Consider the following 18,709-nt stretch of genomic DNA (forward strand, 5'->3'; position numbering starts at 1 on the left):
TCCCGTTCGCAACCAGAGGTACCACTGTAACATCATGAATTTGGATTTTTCTGTCCTTTTCCTCTTCCCATCTCTTCACCAGCCTTTTGTGTGAATAGGGCAAAATAGCAGCAATTCTGTAAAACTTACCAAACCAGAGAGAAGACTTGTTTACAAGTACTCTGTCATAGGAAGTACCCTAACTTTCCTGTGAATATAATTTCAATTAAATGGCTTCTTGGGCGAAACTGAGCAGGTATAGTCCCGATACGACTACTACGCCATATTACGAATGCACTTAAAAATAGTTCTTGATCTGCTGTGGTTGAGTTAGACTATGGTTAATGAAGAAGGCAAGATCACAAACCTCAGCCTGATTTTTATTTTCTGAACAAATGGGATGGGTGAACTTGTCCCCTTAAAAATTGTAATTGTCTCAACATCTACTGAAACGCACCATGTAATTTTGGGTGAGATCTCATAACTATATATGATTTTTGCACATTAAAAAGTGTGACTTCAGAGAGTGTTACACATATTTTGCCCTCAAGATATTCATTGCAACATCATGCATCACTGACCACAGAACAATTGAGCAGGATTCAACCAAGTTGCTGCATGCACAGAACAAGGTCTGCCCGTGGAATGGGACTTTCCCTCCTTTCCTTCCCGTGTCCCCTGCACCCCCTAAATCTGCTCTGGAGGATAGGGAAAACCCCAAGAACAGTTTAAGGGAATGCACAAGGGGATGAGAGAGTGGAAAAGTCCAATTCTTAGCTGGTGACACTGTAGCCTCTGACTCAGTGTCTGAATCAAGACACCAAGGGCAAATGACACCAAGGGCCCAATTGGATTGAGTGATTTTGTTTCTTAACAACACCAACAACACCAACAACAACACCCCACACTTTAGCCTATGGCCCATGGTGGGTTACAACATTAAAATACAATATTAAAAACAGTTTAACACAAACACAAAAATAAGGAGAGTTCTGAAAAGATACACCTCAAGCGTCAAAAACTGGAGTAAAGAAGTGTGTCTTCAGCAGTCACCAGAAGCTGTGAAATGAGGGTGCCAGATGCACCTCTGTGTGGAGGGAGTTCCACCATTTAGGGGCCACCACAGAGAATACCCTCGCCTTGGCTGTCCCCCCTCAAACCTCTGCAGGCCAATCTCAGCACCCCAGTAGGGAAGGAGGAGGTATTTCAGATGTTCAGTTACCGGTAGTTGTTTACTTAAAATAATAACATACCCCCCTTTTTTTGCTATCAGGCGGAACTCAAAACAGATCACAAAGGTTAACTCTTATATTGCTAAACCTTTTCAGATTCCAATGGTCCTTTTAAAAACATCACAACATTCATGTTGGTTTAGAAAAGACCCTATAACATAACCCCCTCCAGATTTCTTAACAACTTGATGTATATTGATTGCTCATGTTATAGGTAAGCAGACTACTGACCTGCAATAAAAAGTTCTTCCTGGGCCATCAACACATTTGCCTCCATTGAAACAGAGGGATGAGTTCAGAAGAGGTTCAGCGCAAACATCAATATCCACTTCACAAAATTCACCAGTGTATCCACTCAAGCAAATGCACTCAAAGGCATTGACCAAATCTTGACAAGAACCTCCATTAAGACAGGGAGCCGATTCACATTCCTGAGGAGATAAATGACAATAAATTGATTTCAGAGCCTTAGCAGCATAAGATTGTTTCCTGTAAAGGGGTATCTGCACAACAATGGACTCAGGGTCCTGGTCTTCATCAGTAAATCTCTTGGTGGTTAACTGTAATGCCCTGATCACAGGTTAAGCATATGCTTATGAGTAGTTATAAATTCCTGTGATTATACAGATGTTGGCAAGTGTGGAAGATTTCTAGCCACTCGAAATAAAGATCTAGTGACCTTCACATGCATCAGCAAAGCCCTACATATAGCTAGTCACAAGTGATAACTCTGTGCAGTGGCTCCTGATAGCAGAAAGCTACACACAAAAACACAGAGACACCCATCTGCACCAAAAGACGGATATACTGATGAGAATTACGTCTTGTGAATGCCATATGAGCATTCAAATTTCACATGTGCTGGGTGTTAAATGCAGCCCCAGTTGCTGAGAACAAAAATTAGGCAAAGGATTCTCATGCCAGCACCTTACAATTAGGCACAGTGAGGCAGCCATCTTAAGCCACAGATGTGAGGAGGGTGTGAGGAGCGGCATTGTGAAAATCCATCTTGTTTCAGAGGCAACTTTAAAAAAAAGTATAAAAGATTTCTACATAGTTGGATGTAAAACTATGTCATATACCCTCTTTTTGTCATTTTATACAGCATCAGAAACTGGTGAGATCCGATTGTTCAGTTGGTGGACATTTTACCTCATCCAAATGGGTCAGTTATATGCCGATGAGGGGGCAGAATCCTACCCAAGCTGAAATGACTGGCTAGCGAAGATGGCAGTGGCTGACTGGCCAGCTAGAGAGAACAAAGAGCTTAGTCTCTGGTCAAGGGGAGGGAATTGCTGAGAGAGGCTATTGGTTAAGCTGAAGGAAAAGCTGGACACTGGAGTCAGACAGCAGACTTAATAAGTGGTTCAGAGAGGCTCAGGAAGCCTGAGAGTGACCGAGAGCTGGCATTACTGGCTAGAGCTGAGAAGGTGCAAGGAAGAGTTGTGACTCTAGAAGCAGCCCTCAGCCAAGTTCTTCAGCTGAGCACCGGCAGGATTGTCAAGAACCTGAGGCAACAGTGGTTGCTGGACCAGAGGAAAGACTGCTGCAGAAGTCCTGAGTGAAGCCTGAATCTGGAGAGAGGAGGAAAACTGCAAGTCTAGTCTTCAGTGCCTAGTTGAGTGTTAAATGGATGGATGTGCTACAGGAAAACTGGCTTTAGGCTTCAATAGGGAGAGGAGCTGAAATCCAGATAACTATACTATTAAAGTAACAGAAACCATGTATTGTATTGGCTATGCCATTCCAAGTGATGGTAATCATAGTGTAAGTGTTCTTATTCAAAGCAATGGTAACATGGTGAAGTTTAACTGTAATGCTCCAAGCATCTAGTTCTGTTAGTACAATGGGACTTTCCATTTCTTCTCCTTCCATCCTACAGACATAGTGTAGAATTGTGGTGGCCTATTACAAGAGTTTAAGAGTCAACTGCCACCCCAGTCAGCTTCTGTGCATGGAATGGGGGGGGGGGGGTTCCATCCTGCCCTTCACCTGGGGAGCAAAATGCCTCAGGCTAGCTGTGATTGCCATTTTCCAGTCTCGGCAGCAGATTTCGCTGTGGAAGACCGAAACCACACCACAAACAGATCTCCTTTGCTAAATCAGGGCAAGAGTTAACAAAACAACAGAGATTAAAAGGGTATCAGCAACTCTAATCACCTAGATATGGTAAGATTTCAAAATTAACGTCCCATCTGAGGAGCCGTATAGATTTTTCTTCCCTTGAGCTTATATTTACTCATTTATTCATTCAGCAGACACAATCCAAAGAGCTCTGTATGGCATGCAGAATGGCTTATGCATGCCCAGTGGGGACTGTCAGTCTGTTCCAAATAGCATTTTGGGGGTAGGGAGACTAAAGTTCCGCATGCATCATTTATGTCTTTATATGTGATCTCTTACTCACTTCATAAATGCAGTGTTAATTATATGCTGTTAATTATATGCTACTATTTTACAGCTTGTGGCGGGGTTATTGTTACATAGTACAGAGGATACTGTGGGGTATAATGCTGAGATCGGATGAGAGAAATTTTAACAAAGTTGAAAACAACTGTGTAACAAATGCTACACATTTTAATATTTCATATATCACACTAGAATATTTAATGGCGAATAAAAAAATAGTTTCTGCATTAGTAGCCAATACCCACTGATCAATGGTGGCAAAACAACAACAACAACAAAAACCCAAAAAGAATTTTTGTTGCATTTTCCTAAGAATATTAGTCAAGCTGCTCAATAAAATTATTATCTACTACAATATTTAAATGTGCAGTATCTGAGAACTAGGAGTGTTTGAAGAAAAAGGCAAGGCAGCAGAAGCAATGGTCAATAGTGCAAGAGTATATGACATGTTTAGCTATTTCTTGATTGTCACATCTTGGTACAAACACACATGCACACACGGTCATACCTCGGAAGTTGAGGTACCGTATTTTTCATCCTATAGGGCGCACCGGCCCATAGGACGCACCTTGTTTTTTTGGGGGGGGGGGAAATGAATAAAAAATATTTATTCCCCCCCCAGCCGCGGCTGCCGCCCCAAGTCCTTGCGGACACTCGCCCGAAGCACGGGGAGCCCTCCGGAGGGCTCCCTGTGCTTCGGGCTGCAGGCTGCTACCCGCAAGCCTTGTGAGCCCGCGGGAACTCCCGCAGGGCTTGCAAGGCTTGCGGATAGCTTCCTGAAGCCTGGAGTGTGAGAGGGGTCGGTGCGCACTGATGCCTCTTGCTCTCCAGGCTTCAGCGAAAACCTACATTCACCCCATAGGATGCACACACATTTCCCCTTCATTTTTGGAGGGGAAAAAGTGTGTCCTATGGGGCGAAAAATACGGTATGTCTTGCGAGTTGAACATTTTAGCTCCTGAATGCTGCAAACCCAGAAGTGAGTGTTCTGGTTTGCAAATGTTCTTTGGAACCCGAATGTCCGATGCAGCTTCCGATTGGTTGCAGGAGCTTCCTGCAGCCAATCAGAAGTTGCACCTTGGGTTCTGAACGTTTTGGAAGTTGAACGGACTTCTGGAACAGATTCTATTTGACTTCTAGGGTATGACTGTATACATATAAAAAATTGGAAAGAATTCAACATTGTGACATAATAAACATTCCATCAAACAATTCTGGGAGTATGAATGGAGGAAAAGTGGGAAAGCCCCTTTGCTGCAGCAAAAGTCCTTACGGGAGCTTCCTTTAGCATGATCCAGCCCATTGGACCTAGTCCAAGAAAGTTTGTAGCAACAGAGCCCAGGAAACTATAAAGAGGTCAGTGTCTGCTGCAGCACTCTGAGGGACTTCCTCCTGTCCTCTTAATAGCCTCTGGGGAAGGAGAAGAAGGCAGCCAGCACCTACAGTCTCACTCAGAAGATGCATGGTGGGGGCACCAAAGCAACATCAACTTCGCAAGTGCTCTCCCACTGAAAGGCTGTGTTGTATAGTGGTTAGAGTGCCAGATGAGGACTTTGAAGATTCTAGTTAAAATCCTTCATGGATCACTGCCTTGCCGTGGCGAAGGGGCTTGAATAACTCAGAGAAGCTATGAGCTATGCCATGCAGGGCCACCCAAGATGGACAGGTCATAGTGGAGAGTTTTGACCAAACGTGATCCACCTGGAGCAGGAACCGGCAAGCCACTCCAGTATCCCTGCCAAGAAAACTCCATGGACAAAGACAACAGGCATATAAAAGTTATGACGCTGGAAGATGAGCCCCTCAGGTCGGAAGGCGTCCAACATGCTACTGGGGAAGAGCGGAGGACAAGTACAAGTAGATCCAGAGCTGATAAAGCGGCTGGGCCAAAGCCGAAAGGACGCTCAGTTGTGGATATGCCTGGAAGCGAAAGGAAAGTCCAATGCTGTAAAGAAAAATATTGCATAGGAACCTGGAATGTAAGAACCATGAACCTGGGTAAGTTGGATGTGGTCAAAAGTGAGATGGCAAGAATAAATATTGACATCCTGGGCATCAGTGAACTAAAATGGACGGGAATGGGCGAATTCAGTTCGGATGACCATCATATCTACTACTGTGGGCAAGAAACCCACAAAAGAAATGGAGTGGCCATCATAGTCAACAAAAGAGCTGTACTGGGATGCAATCTCAAAAATGATAGAATGATCTCGATACGAATCCAAGGCAGACCTTTTAACATCACAGTAATCCAAGTTTATGCACCAACCACTGGTGCTGAAGAAACTGAAATTGACCAATTCTATGAAGACTTACAACACCTTATAGAAATGACACCAAAGAAGGATGTTCTTCTCATTATAGGGGATTGGAATGCTAAAGTAGGGAGTCAAGAGATAAAAGGAACAACTGGCAAGTTTGGCCTTGGAATTCAAAACGAAGCAGGGCAAAGGCTAATAGAGTTCTGCCAAGAGAACAAGCTGGTCATCACAAACACTCTTTTCCAACAACACAAGAGATGACTCTACACATGGACATCACCAGATGGGCAGCATCGAAATCAGATTGATTATATTCTCTGCAGCCAAAGATGGAGAAGCTCTATACAGTCAGCAAAAACAAGACCTGGAGCTGACTGTGGCTCAGATCATCAGCTTCTTATAGCAAAATTCAAGCTTAAACTGAAGAAAGTAGGAAAAACCACTGGGCCGGTAAGATACAATCTAAGTCAAATCCCTTATGAATACACAGTGGAAGTGAGGAACAGGTTTAAGGATTTAGATTTGGTGGACAGAGTGCCTGAAGAACTATGGATGGAGGCTCGTAACATTATACAGGAGGCAGCAATTAAAACCATCCCAAAGAAAAGGAAATGCAAGAAAGCAAAGTGGCTGTCCAACGAGGCCTTACAAATAGCGGGGGAGAGAAGGCAAGCAAAATGCGAGGGAGATAGTGAAAGATACAGGAAATTGAATGCAGATTTCAAAAAAATAGCAAGGAGAGACAAGAAGGCCTTCTTAAACGAGCAATGCAAAGAAATAGAGGAAAACAATAGAATGGGAAGAACCAGAGATCTGTTCAAGAAAATTGGAGATATGAAAGGAACATTTTGTACAAAGATTACCATAATAAAAGACAAAAGTGGAAAGGACCTAACAGAAGCAGAAGACATCAAGAAGAGGTGGCAAGAATACACAGAGGAACTATACAAGAAAGATATGGATGGCTCGTACACACCAGGTAGTGTGGTTGCCGACCTTGAGCCAGACATCCTGGAGAGTGAAGTCAAAAGGGCCTTAGAAAGCACTGCTAATAACAAGGCCAGTGGAAGTGATGATATTCCAGCTGAACTATTTAAAATTTTAAACGATGATGCTGTCAAGGTGCTACACTCAATATGCCAGCAAATTTGGAAAACTCAGCAGTGGCCAGAGGATTGGAGAAGATCAGTCTACATCCCAATCCCAAAGAAGGGCAGTGCCAAAGAATGCTCCAACTACTGCACAATTGCACTCATTTCACACGCTAGCAAGGTTATGCTTAAAATTCTACAAGGCAGGCTTAAGCAGTATGTGGACTGAGAACTCCCAGAAGTGCAAGCTGAATTTCGAAGGGGCAGAGGAACCAGAGACCAAATTGCAAACATGCGCTGGATTATGGAGAAAGCTAGAGAGTTCCAGAAAGACATCTACTTCTGCTTCATTGACTATGCAAAAGCCTTTGACTGTGTCGACCACGGCAAACTATGGCAAGTTCTTAAAGAAATGGGAGTGCCTGATCACCTCATCTGTCTCCTGAGAAATCTCTATGTGGGACAAGAAGCTACAGTTAGAACTGGATATGGAACAACTGATTGGTTCAAAATTGGGAAAGGAATACGGCAAGGCTGTATATTGTCTCCCTGCTTATTTAACTTATATGCAGAATTCATCATGCAAAAGGCTGGGCTGGATGAATCCCTAGCCGGAATTAAGATTGCTGGAAGAAATATCAACAACCTCAGATATGCAGATGACACAACCTTGATGGCAGAAAGTGAGGTGGAATTAAAGAACCTTTTAATGAGGGTGAAAGAGGAGAGCACAAAATATGGTCTGAAGCTCAACATCAAAAAAACGAAGATCATGGCCACCTGGCCCATCACCTCCTGGGAAATAGAAGGGGAAGAAATGGAGGCAGTGAGAGATTTTACTTTCTTGGGCTCCACGATCACTGCAGATGGTGACAGCAGTCACAAAATTAAAAGACGCCTGCTCCTTGGGAGAAAGGCGATGGCAAACCTAGACAGCATCTTAAAAAGCAGAGACATCACCTTGCCAACAAAGGTCCGTATAGTTAAAGCCATGGTTTTCTCAGTAGTGATGTATGGAAGTGAGAGCTGGACCATAAAGAAGGCTGATCGCCGAAGAACTGATGCTTTTAAATTATGGTGCTGGAGGAGACTCTTGAGAGTCCCATGGACTGCAAGAAGATCAAACCTCTCCATTCTGAAGGAAATCAGCCCTGAGTGCTCACTGGAAGGACAGATCCTGAAGCTGAGGCTCCAATACTTTGGCCACCTCATGAGAAGAGAAGAGTCCCTGGAAAAGACCCTGATGTTGGGAAAGATGGAAGGCACAAGGAGAAGGGGACGACAGAGGACGAGATGGTTGGATAGTGTTCTCGAAGCTACAAACATGAGTCTGACCAAACTGCGGGAGGCAGTGGAAGACAGCCTGGCGTGCTCTGGTCCATGGGGTCACGAAGAGTTGGACACGACTAAACGACTAAACAACAACCACAAAAGTTAAAATCCTCACTCAGCTGTGAAGCTCACTGGGTGACACTGGGCTCCCCCTTCTCTAACCTACCTTACATGGAGGAGGGAGAAGAATGTTGTATGCTGCCTTCAGCTCCTGGGAGAGAAGGTAGGATATGCATTTAATGAATAACGCTAGAAGCAACTGGGCTGTGTGAGCATGCAGTGCTCCCCTCACATGGATCTCCCCTCACATGGAAAACTGGATGAGGGCAATTCTTTACAATTGCTTTGAAAAGTTAAAGTTTAAAAAAACGTGTAAGAGCAAACGTACTGATCCTTATTCAAATAATAACATAAATATAGTGACAAATACTTTGTCCTAATCCAATGGAAAACCTTGTCACATTTACATAACATAACCTTGTGGCAAATTAACTTTTACTGCGTCAAAACTACAGGAAAGCACAATTAGTGTAATTGCCAAAATGAATCAGAATTCCTCCACTCCCCGATTGACGAATGCATTCATCTTCAATAAGGTTTGTTAATTGCTGTCATCCAGGCTTTTGAGATAATCAACACAAGTCACCTGAAAGTACAGTTCTTCATTTTTGAAGGGGTAGGGCGGAGGGTTATTGCTAACTTCTCCAAACTAGTGAACACTTTTCAGCTTACCAAGAGCAAGGATAAGTAGATTTCCTTTTCCGATATACTCATTACTTTTACCTAAATGCAAATACCTGAACCCAAGGGCACTGGTGTGAAAACAACATGCTTTTCCTATCAGCAAACCAGCTGGGATGTATAGGATGATTTATTAGAAAGCATTACATAAAGTAATTGAATTATACATCCCATAGGAAGGATGGGAAACTTTGTATACTGCCAAAGAATTTGAACCTATAGTTTGAACATTAGTCTTTCACTAAATTAATGAAAATACTTAATGGGAAACTCAAAGTCATTAAAAAGAAAAGAAAAGAACAGTCTGCTGTTTGAAATTAAGAGGTGTTCTGTGCTTGCTAGCCAAAAATAGAGGACTGCTTTTTATTTCTGTCCATGCATTCCCTGTAGCTTGTTAGCATTTCAAACTGTTCCTTCAGCTTTGTTCTCTTATATGCTCTTTACAAAATTTATGGAGAACAAATCAACCTAAAATAATAGTTCATTGGAGAAAGCATAAAAATCATCAGGAAGTATCAAACTTGAAAAAGAAGCTGAGAATAAAAACAGGCACAAGGTGCTGTTTTCTTATCAAACGTCAAATTATTGAAAATTTTATTAGGGTTGTGCCCAACATTTCTTCCATGGTTTTGTTTTTTTAAAAAACCTATTCCCCGTTAATTCACAAAAAGAGAAAATGTATTTGAAAATTATCAAAAAGCAAGGAAAATGCAAGCCAAATTCTCATATGTGAGATGTGGAGCTTTTGATGAGCTTTTGGTGGACAAGGGGTGTTTGTGAGTGTCCTTTCCTTCCTTGTACAAATAACCGTTCTACTGGTCTGTACCCTGCAGCCTTTTCAGATGTCAGCAATTCCTGAAGACCCTATGACACACTTTGCTGGGCTTTCGACAGAAGCTTCTAGCAGCTGTTAATTGTGGTTGTTTTAAGTGTAGCCATTTTTGCTTTTAAAGAAACCAGTGCAGAAATACTTTTTGGGAGGAAAGGGGAACAGGAGTTAAAAGGAAGAACTTCCTTTAAGAACAAAATCTGCAAGCGCACCAATTTCAGGCACTTGGTAGCTAGACTTCATGCACTTTAATTAAAGCCCTGTGGAAAGGTATCATGAGATAACTCTTCCCATGGGGCTTTTTCACATCAGGAAGTGTGGGCAGCTGCTTCCACCCAACACTCACAGACAAAGGCCCTTACTTGGAAGTAAGAGAGAGATCTTTACTTAGTCAAGTAAGGCTCAGGAGTGGATGTAGTACTCAGGAGTCCAAATCCTGGAGTTCAGGAGCCCCAATCCTGGAGTTCAGGAGCATGGCAAGAAGTTCAGAACTTGACAGACGCAATAAAGACGTCCCAACAAATTCCCCACCCCTCCTGCCAAGCTTTTGCCTTGTGGGAATATCATATTTGGAAGCATATACTCCTGTTGGGATGGGTGGGTCTCCTTCCATCTGTGAAGGTTGTGTCAAGTTATAAGCAACAAGACTGCACTCTCCTGCTTAGACTCCTGTTCAGTAACTAGATTCACCTAGATTCCTCCCATGTCTGATCAAAGCCCTCCACAGCCTCTGCTGGGGCTTCCAGGTCTGCAGGAAGATTGGAAGAAAGATCCACTATCCCTGCTGCCTTTCCAAAGTGACTGAAGTTGGGGTGGAAAGGGGAGGTCCTCCTCCAGCCTAGGTTCTCCCAGTTCAGCTACTCCTGATTCTTCTAGCCCATTCTAGACTACTACAGCTGGAGCAAAGGGCTGGAAGCTCTTCTATTCCACCAAGTCTGGATTGCGATCTGGATCAGGTTTCCTGCACTGGCAATTTTAGAAAAAAACTTGTGCTCAAAGGCAACATAGACTGCATTTGAAAATTCTCTTTTCTTTTGAAAATCTAAATATCTTCTCCCTGCTCCCCAAATGTAGCACCATTAATTTGGGAAACAACACAAACATAAAGCAGTTCTGCTAGTACTACAGAAGGAATCAGCATCTGTTCCTTAATGAATTAAGTTACAAGGTCTGCAGAAAATTTAATGCCTCTTTTGGAACAAATGAGAATGGAAAATCAAATAAGTCAGGCTCCCTAAAGAAAAGTCACAAACATTAACCGGAGATAATTACACAGGGACACATTTCTGAAGAGTAACAAAAAAGCCAAGGTGGAAGAACTTGTGCAGATGACTGTCATTTCCGGGATGAGTCACACCACTTAAAGATTCCTGAGTCCTTCCATCCTCCCTCATATAACTTGCTACCTTCTGAGACGGAATGCGGTGAAACCACTTGGGCCAGTATGAATATTTAACATGCATTTTTATACCACTCTTCAGTGATATTCCCAGGGAAGTTTACAAAAAAAAAAGAATATAAACAATTAAAATGTAAATCTGGGGGTGGGGCACAGTAAACTAAAAGCCACAACAATAACAAAGAAAAGGGAGCACTTCTTAAATTCATTATTAGGAGCTGTCATGGAGAAAAGAAACTTGATTTTACCTGTCAAACCTGGTCAAGCTACTGTGTTCAGACCACAAGTGCAAGAAGACACACAGTAGGATAGCAGCAATGCAGTGTTCATTATTGCCTATGGTTTATCCTGGTTCTGTTTACTAGTAAGCTGCCTTGCCCTGTGTGCCACCAGCCCCAGTTACAACCAGCCACTACTGATATGTTTCACTTTGCTAATAGCATCTCAAAAAGAGTCTAGGAACAATGTTTGTTTTCAAGATCTAAATGTTGAACTTGTGGTATGCTACAACACGCATGACATCAGGAATATGATGAATTAAAACAGCTAATTAGTTCATATTATGCTCTGGTGACATGGTCGACTCACTGACATGCTTACTGAACATCCAAAGCAATAGGAAAAGTTCAAAAGAATACAGAGCTCTGACTGCAGGTAGTAAATAGAGTATGAATGTAAATCCCCAGTGACCTATCAAATTACTGAATGGTTTCATATAGCAAGCACTACGATATCCCTACGAACAATTATAACAAAAGGTTTTCTAGCACAAATGTGCTACATATTGAGTCAATTAATGCTTTAAACAGGAAACAGAAACAATCCATTAAGCCAGGATCCTGTTTCCTATTGTGGCTAACCATGCGGCTCAAAGAAGCTCAAAAGAAGGACTTGAAATCAGCAGTCCTCATCCACTGCTAGTGAACAGCAACTTGTATTCAGTGACACATTCTGGTCACAACCACACCTTACATTGAAAGCACATGGCTCCCCCCCCCCCCCCCAAGAATCATGGGAGCTCAGCCTTAAGGGTGCTCAGTGAGGGGTGAACTAGGATTCTTTGGTCGTGAACTTTAAATGCATTGTGTGGATGTGACCCTTATGCTGAAGGCAGCTACTGTGAAAGGACCTGGAACATGCAGTTTGTTCCCTTTAGGCACCATCACTGCACATCAGTCCTTTGAGTATTAATGCTTTTCCTGCACTTTGTAGTGAATGGAGGGAAAACACTGCAGCCTTTCTCCCCTTGAGGCACTGGCTCTAATAATATGGTTGCCTCTGATGACCAGACTACTGAAACTTTTGTACCCTTGCCACCTCCTCGGTGTTGAGAACCCAGGGAGTACTTCTTTTGTAAAAAGCTTTGCTATTTTATGGGTTCGTGTGTGCAAATGGCCTCTGCTTTAATGAGAAGACTTACGTTAACGTCAATTTCACATCTTGAACTGGTCCACCCCGCTTCGCAGTTGCACCGATACCCATCAATGAGGTCAATGCATCTGAAAAAGAACATCAAGGTCACTTGCCACACTTGCACAACACAGCACCATTCACATTAATCCGTTGTATTCATACACAAATCTCAGGCTAATCCTGTACGTACTCCACTCGACGTAATAGAAGTTGCCCCTATAACTGTATTGTGTCATGACCAAAGACCCTTTAGTACAGCATCTGCTTTGCATGCAAAAGATCTCAGGTTCAATCCCTGGTATCTGCAGGTACGGCTGGAACCCTGGAGTACCATTGCCAGTCCTTGCAGAAAATACTGAGTTGGCTAGACAAATAGTCCAACTTGGAAAAATGAAGCTTCTTATGTTCTTTGTTCCTAAGTATTTTAAACCTCCACACATATGCTTGCACTCCAAAGAAGAATCCTCTTTCAACCTGCTCGCATGCAAAGGCTGAAGAACTCCTTGCAAGTATATTAAAGTCTAATTAATGCACAGTTATTGAAAATTACTTTATGTTATTGCACTCGAATGAAAGAAGAAATGAGATAATGTACCCACTATATTGCATTAGCTTAAACTGGCAACATCTGTCATCCTTTAACTGTGGCTGTACTTTTACTTTATGGAACAGCATAATTAGAAGTATCTTCAGCAACCTTCCCTGACATTAAATCTTAAATGTTGCTAGTTCTTCTTCCCCTTCCCCTTCTTTTCTTATGGGTAATAATAGTAAAAGATGAAAATAGCCACCTTCCATGAAGACAAGGCGCTGACAAACATTCATCAGCATTTGTTTCACAGTTTATTCCAATAAAACCACTTCGGCAGTAGCACTTATAGTAGCTGATGCCATCGACGCAGCTTCCATTGTTGAGACAAGGTGTTGAAACGCATTCATCTATATCTACTTCGCACTGGTTGCCTGGGGCGGGGGACACACATAAAGACAACAGTACAATCAAAACACTATGTACTTAAAAATATATCCATTTATTTATTTATATATGGTGGGGGCAGACATTGTATGCATTTAAGCCTGCAGCTCTAGCCTAGATGTATATAATTAAGCTACAGCAGCATAGCAGAGTTTCTTAAGTGCAAAAATACCATGGAAGCAACACTAGAATATGAGAAGGCTGCAGTGATGCAAACTACTCATATTCTAATGTTCCCCCTGTAGCAATTTAAGACACCTAACTTCAGAGATAATTTCTAGAGCAGTGTGGGATCCAGACACTGGGAAGCCATAGTACACTAATCTGGGAATATATGAATTGGGCCCTGTTGTCACCATGGAGTTCAGCCTCACTTGTCTTTTCAGCATCCCTGCAAGTGCTTTAACTCCAGTATTAACTCCCACATTTCCTGGGCAGCGTGCTAAGCAAGGACTTAAACACACAGAAAAAGACAATTTTAGTTTGTGTGATGTGTATCCTTTGCTCACATGCCACATTCACTTTGCATAATGACAGCAGAACCCCAAACATGCAGATAATTTTCTCATCTCTAACTTAACTCCTACCATCCAAAAGCACACCCTGAATTTGGACCATGTAGTAGAGCCTGGCTGAAGCAAAATACCATCCTTATAGCACTACCACTGCTAACAGCACTCATGAATTGAATCCTGCCCTATGATTCCATGACACATGACAGTAAACTAGATGTACAGAATCAGCAGGATTCCAAAAATTTCCATGTATTTTACTGAGTTGCTGGTAAGCAGATTTCTTCCTTCCCGGTATTATTCACTGGGAAAATTCTTCAAGTTATCTCATTAACACATTGCTAAATCCTATCAGACAACATGTAAATAAACCCAGTGTTGTTGATTTTATACATATTTCTGTATGTATGAACACAATGTGCTTCATATAGCATCCCACACAACAGAGGGAAAAAACACCTTATGTATGATGTACAGTAAGCCTATAACTCAGGTGGGGGTTACATGCCAGGGATTGCACCTAAAGCAAAAATTGTGTATAGTCAAAACCCATTGGGTTCAATGGTGGGTGGGATTACCAAACCATTTTTCCTGGAACTCTGCCCACTTTCCACCCCTTTATATTTATTTATTGATTTGCCACACATGTAAAGCTGAATGTGCACAAGTTAACTGGGCATAAATTGTGGGCTTACTGTATAGAAAACATATCTGTATGCTCTCTTGTGTGCCAAACTAGCTACTTTCTCCCCCACAGGCCAGCAATAGGAAGATATTCTACATATATAAATCAAATTCCAGTAGGAGGTTTTCTTGATCTGCTGTTGTAAAGAAGAGGTGATAAAATGTTGTTAGGATACAGACAAAGAAGTCGAGCTCCACAATACTCTCCCTTTGAGCATCTGCTTCACCTGCATAAACTCCAAATACTTTCTTTTGAAGTCATTCACTTCTGTACATCAGAGGGTTGAAAATCCTTCTATAGTGTCAAGCTTGCAGAGGATGGGACTTCAAAAGAACAGTTACTCTATCTCTCTGGTCTTTGGCTATCCCACTGCATATACGCTCCAAACCTAAGGCAAACAATTTTCCTCCTACTTCTTGTGCTTTGATGAGGTCATAATGGCACTCTCTTCCCATATATATATTCTTTTTAATTGGACTTTTGATTTGTCACACTTGCATATATATCTCATAGTTTATAATTAGTTGCAGTGCTAATATTAATTAAGAATTGTTTTAGGAATTGTGTACATGATCTCTCACATGCTACAACTTTCTCTCTCTGCAATTCAACAAGTGCAGCCCTTACAAAAAACACTAAATGAATTGGAATAAACTGCCATAATTAAGGAAATCATGAATATATCTGATTAGATCTATCATGGGGAAAAAAAATAAAGTTCCCTTACTATAGAGTCTTGCAGAGACACAATTTCTTCCTTTCACATTAGCCCAGCTAATGGAGCATCTCGTGTACAAGGTGGAGGTCTGTGTATTGAGAATTGGGGGTGGTGAGTTCAAATCTACTAATTTACTCTTGTTAAGCATAATTTTTGTAGTATCATTAATCATTATCATGCTCAGTGCTGGGCTTGCACTAACCTGCTACTTTAAATTACCCTGAATTTTTTTTTAGCAAAAAAATTGTGAGCTCATAACTGATCTTTTAGAGGCCACTACACAATATGAATTGCACTTGATTGGAAGACTTAAGGAGTCAAGTCACAGATTAGTTACAATACCACCACTCATATGGCAGGTTTAAGTTAGATTTTTTAAAGAAAATGCATTCTTGGACCAAAGCTCACAATTGGAAAAGGAATTATTACAGAATAAGGATAAACTTTTGTCTAAAATGTATAACTTTTTATTAGAATGGGAAACAAAAGATGAGCTAGTTAAAGATCTAAACCAATGGGAGAAACTCTGGGAAAATGACCTAAAATTTACTGTGTGTTATTCACTGAAAGAGAGCTATTTGAAAATGATTCATAGATGGTATTTAACTCCGAGTAGGTTAGTAAAGATGTATAAAGTAGAATCAGACTTGTGTTGGAAATGTAAAGAAATGAAGGGAACTTTTTTTCATATGTGGTGGACATGTAAAAAGATAAAAGAATATAACAAAATGAAAAAAAAAATGTTGAAAATTACTTTCCCAAAAACTTGGGTAGCATTACTATTCACAGCTTAATTTTTAAAAGGAATAACTGGCCTCTGCAACATCTCGCCTTAAAACAAGTTCTTGTCATCCTGGATGGGAGTCACTTCTAAACTTTATGTTCCTAATTGTGGGGTGTGTGGGTGTGGGTGTGTGTACACATTTATACATATATCAAGATACAGTCAATATATCATATATTAACATGGTTATTTGGAAATGACAAATAATTTGCAAATGAAGGAAAGACCAAAACAGAAACTATGCAGAGTTGGGTTGCTAAATTCTTATCAACCCCTGTGGGATTTGCATTTAACATGGAAGTAAGTTAATTGTTGCCCATACCAATTATAATCCTGAAACACAACAATTCATTTGAATTGGAGGGAGGAAGGTTATTCAGGCAGCAGCGGTGCTTTGCTGAGGCTCTTCAGTCTCCCAGCTAACAGCTGATGTGTGGGAAAGCTGCGCCTCAGCTGAGCAAGCTCCCAGCTGCTGCTGCTCTGGTGAGCAGGAGAGATGGGTGGGTGGGTGGGAGCTTGTTAAGCTGCTCAGCTGAGGTGCAGAAGCCCCTCTTTGCCTCAGCTGAGCACTCTCAGCAATTGGCCTGGGCGATACATCCCCAGTATGAGGGCCACAGCATAATGGCGGCGTCACCTGTTGGTATATCGTGAGTGAAACTGCCATTGTTCCTTACTCCCCCTGCCACCAGCAGACAACCGTATGCCCCTCAGTGAAGCAGTATAAAGAAGCCGTCCACCCATGCCTCAGCTGCCTCTGCATAAGCAGGGGGCGCACACAGACTGCCTCTTCCTCCTGGGAGAAGGAGTAGCCTGCCTACTTCCTGCCCGCCCATGTGGCAGCCGTGCGAACAGAACCTGACACAGGTTGCCTCTGACTCATGAGGAGACACCTCCCCCCCAAGCCCAAAGATATCCTCTTTGGGCTCTGGAGTAGTTCTTCTGAGGGAGGAGCGTCCCAGCACCTTTTGGTCTAGAAAAGAGCACTGGTCATACCTTACTTAAGAAATAAAACTGTCTCTGTTGAGGTGGGGCAGCAGTCACAAATCTGACACAAACTGTTGTTATACTTTCATAGCTCGGCTGCCTTTTTGCTTCATTCTTCTCTGGCAATCAAGCTCCAGGCCATATATCCGGCTCGCTTGTGAGCAGGCAACATTCCACCTAAACAGGTTGGCAACAGTATAGCCAGCCAGGTACACGGTGTTTACACATTGGGAATGGGAGCTGAAAGTCAGCCCTGGCACAAAACAAACAAACATAATCAGCAAAGCATTTTTTCTACCGCGTTTACAAGCTTCGTTGGAGGAATTCGCTGGCATAGCCCTAGTCACTTGTAAGGAGCAACAGGAAAGCCATACTATTCAAATAAATAAATGCTTTGACCACCTGTGATGGCATGGGCTATAATCTGTACCATTGAGGGAGAAGAGAGGAAAACAAAGCAATCAACTCTTTCACTTTGTTATCACCACAACCACCAAGTGGATTCCTCCCTTAGCTGCCTCAACCAGTGCTTTTTCTCTAGAAAAATAGGTGCCAGTACTCACCATGAAGTTGTTACAGTAAGTGCCACACTTTTAAACAACAACAACAAAAAAGAGAAGTTGCCAGATCCTTCTATATAGTGAGAAGGTGGGGAGGGGTATTACTCAGAAGGGTGGTGGGAATGGGAGATTGGCAGATAGCTGAGATGAGCCTGCTGACGACTCTTAACGACTGTAATAGGTCTTACAGGAAAAGGCAAGGGGTGAGAAGGTGAGAAATGGCTTAGTCATGTATAATGGGATAAGAATCCAATGTCTTTGTTCAAACCAGGACTCTCCATGGTTTTAAGTTTGGTAATGAGTTGCAATTCAGCAGCTTCTCTTTCCAGTCTATTTCTGAAATTCCTTGATTAGATTCACAAAACAGAGAAACCAGTAGGAGAACACTTCAATCTCCCAGGACATTCTATACAAGATCTCAAAGTAGCTGTTTTACTACAAAGGAATTTCAGAAATAGACTGGAAAGAGAAGCTGCTGAATTGCAACTCATTACCAAACTTAAAACCATGGAGAGACCTGGTTTGAACAAAGACATTGGATTCTTATCCCATTATACATGACTAAGCCATTTCTCACCTTCTCACCCCTTGCCTTTTCCTGTAAGACCTATTACAGTCGTTAAGAGTCGTCAGCAGGCTCATCTCAGCTATCTGCCAATCTCCCATTCCCACCACCCTTCTGAGTAATACCCCTCCCCACCTTCTCACTATATAGAAGGATCTGGCAACTTCTGTTTCAGTGTATCTGAAGAAGTGTGCTTGCACACGAAAGCTCATACCAAGAACTAACTTAGTTGGTCTTAA

General features: G+C 42.1%; 1 protein-coding gene across 3 annotated transcripts in view; it reads right to left on the minus strand.

The window, feature by feature from the left end:
* EYS (eyes shut homolog) overlaps positions 1-18,709 on the minus strand; it is a 500,175-nt gene that overhangs the window by 338,411 nt on the left and 143,055 nt on the right. For all 3 annotated transcript variants that reach the window (XM_080997889.1, XM_080997888.1, XM_080997887.1), the window contains 3 exons: positions 13,478-13,649; positions 12,694-12,772; positions 1,443-1,642 (listed from right to left, as the gene is read on the minus strand). In XM_080997889.1, coding sequence (XP_080854015.1) covers positions 1,443-1,642; positions 12,694-12,772; positions 13,478-13,649 — 451 coding nt within the window. The remainder of the gene's footprint in view (positions 1-1,442; positions 1,643-12,693; positions 12,773-13,477; positions 13,650-18,709) is intronic.

The sequence above is a fragment of the Podarcis pityusensis genome (assembly GCF_964106645.2).
Source record: "Podarcis pityusensis genome assembly, chromosome: 3".
Taxonomy (NCBI): Eukaryota; Metazoa; Chordata; class Lepidosauria; order Squamata; family Lacertidae; genus Podarcis; species Podarcis pityusensis.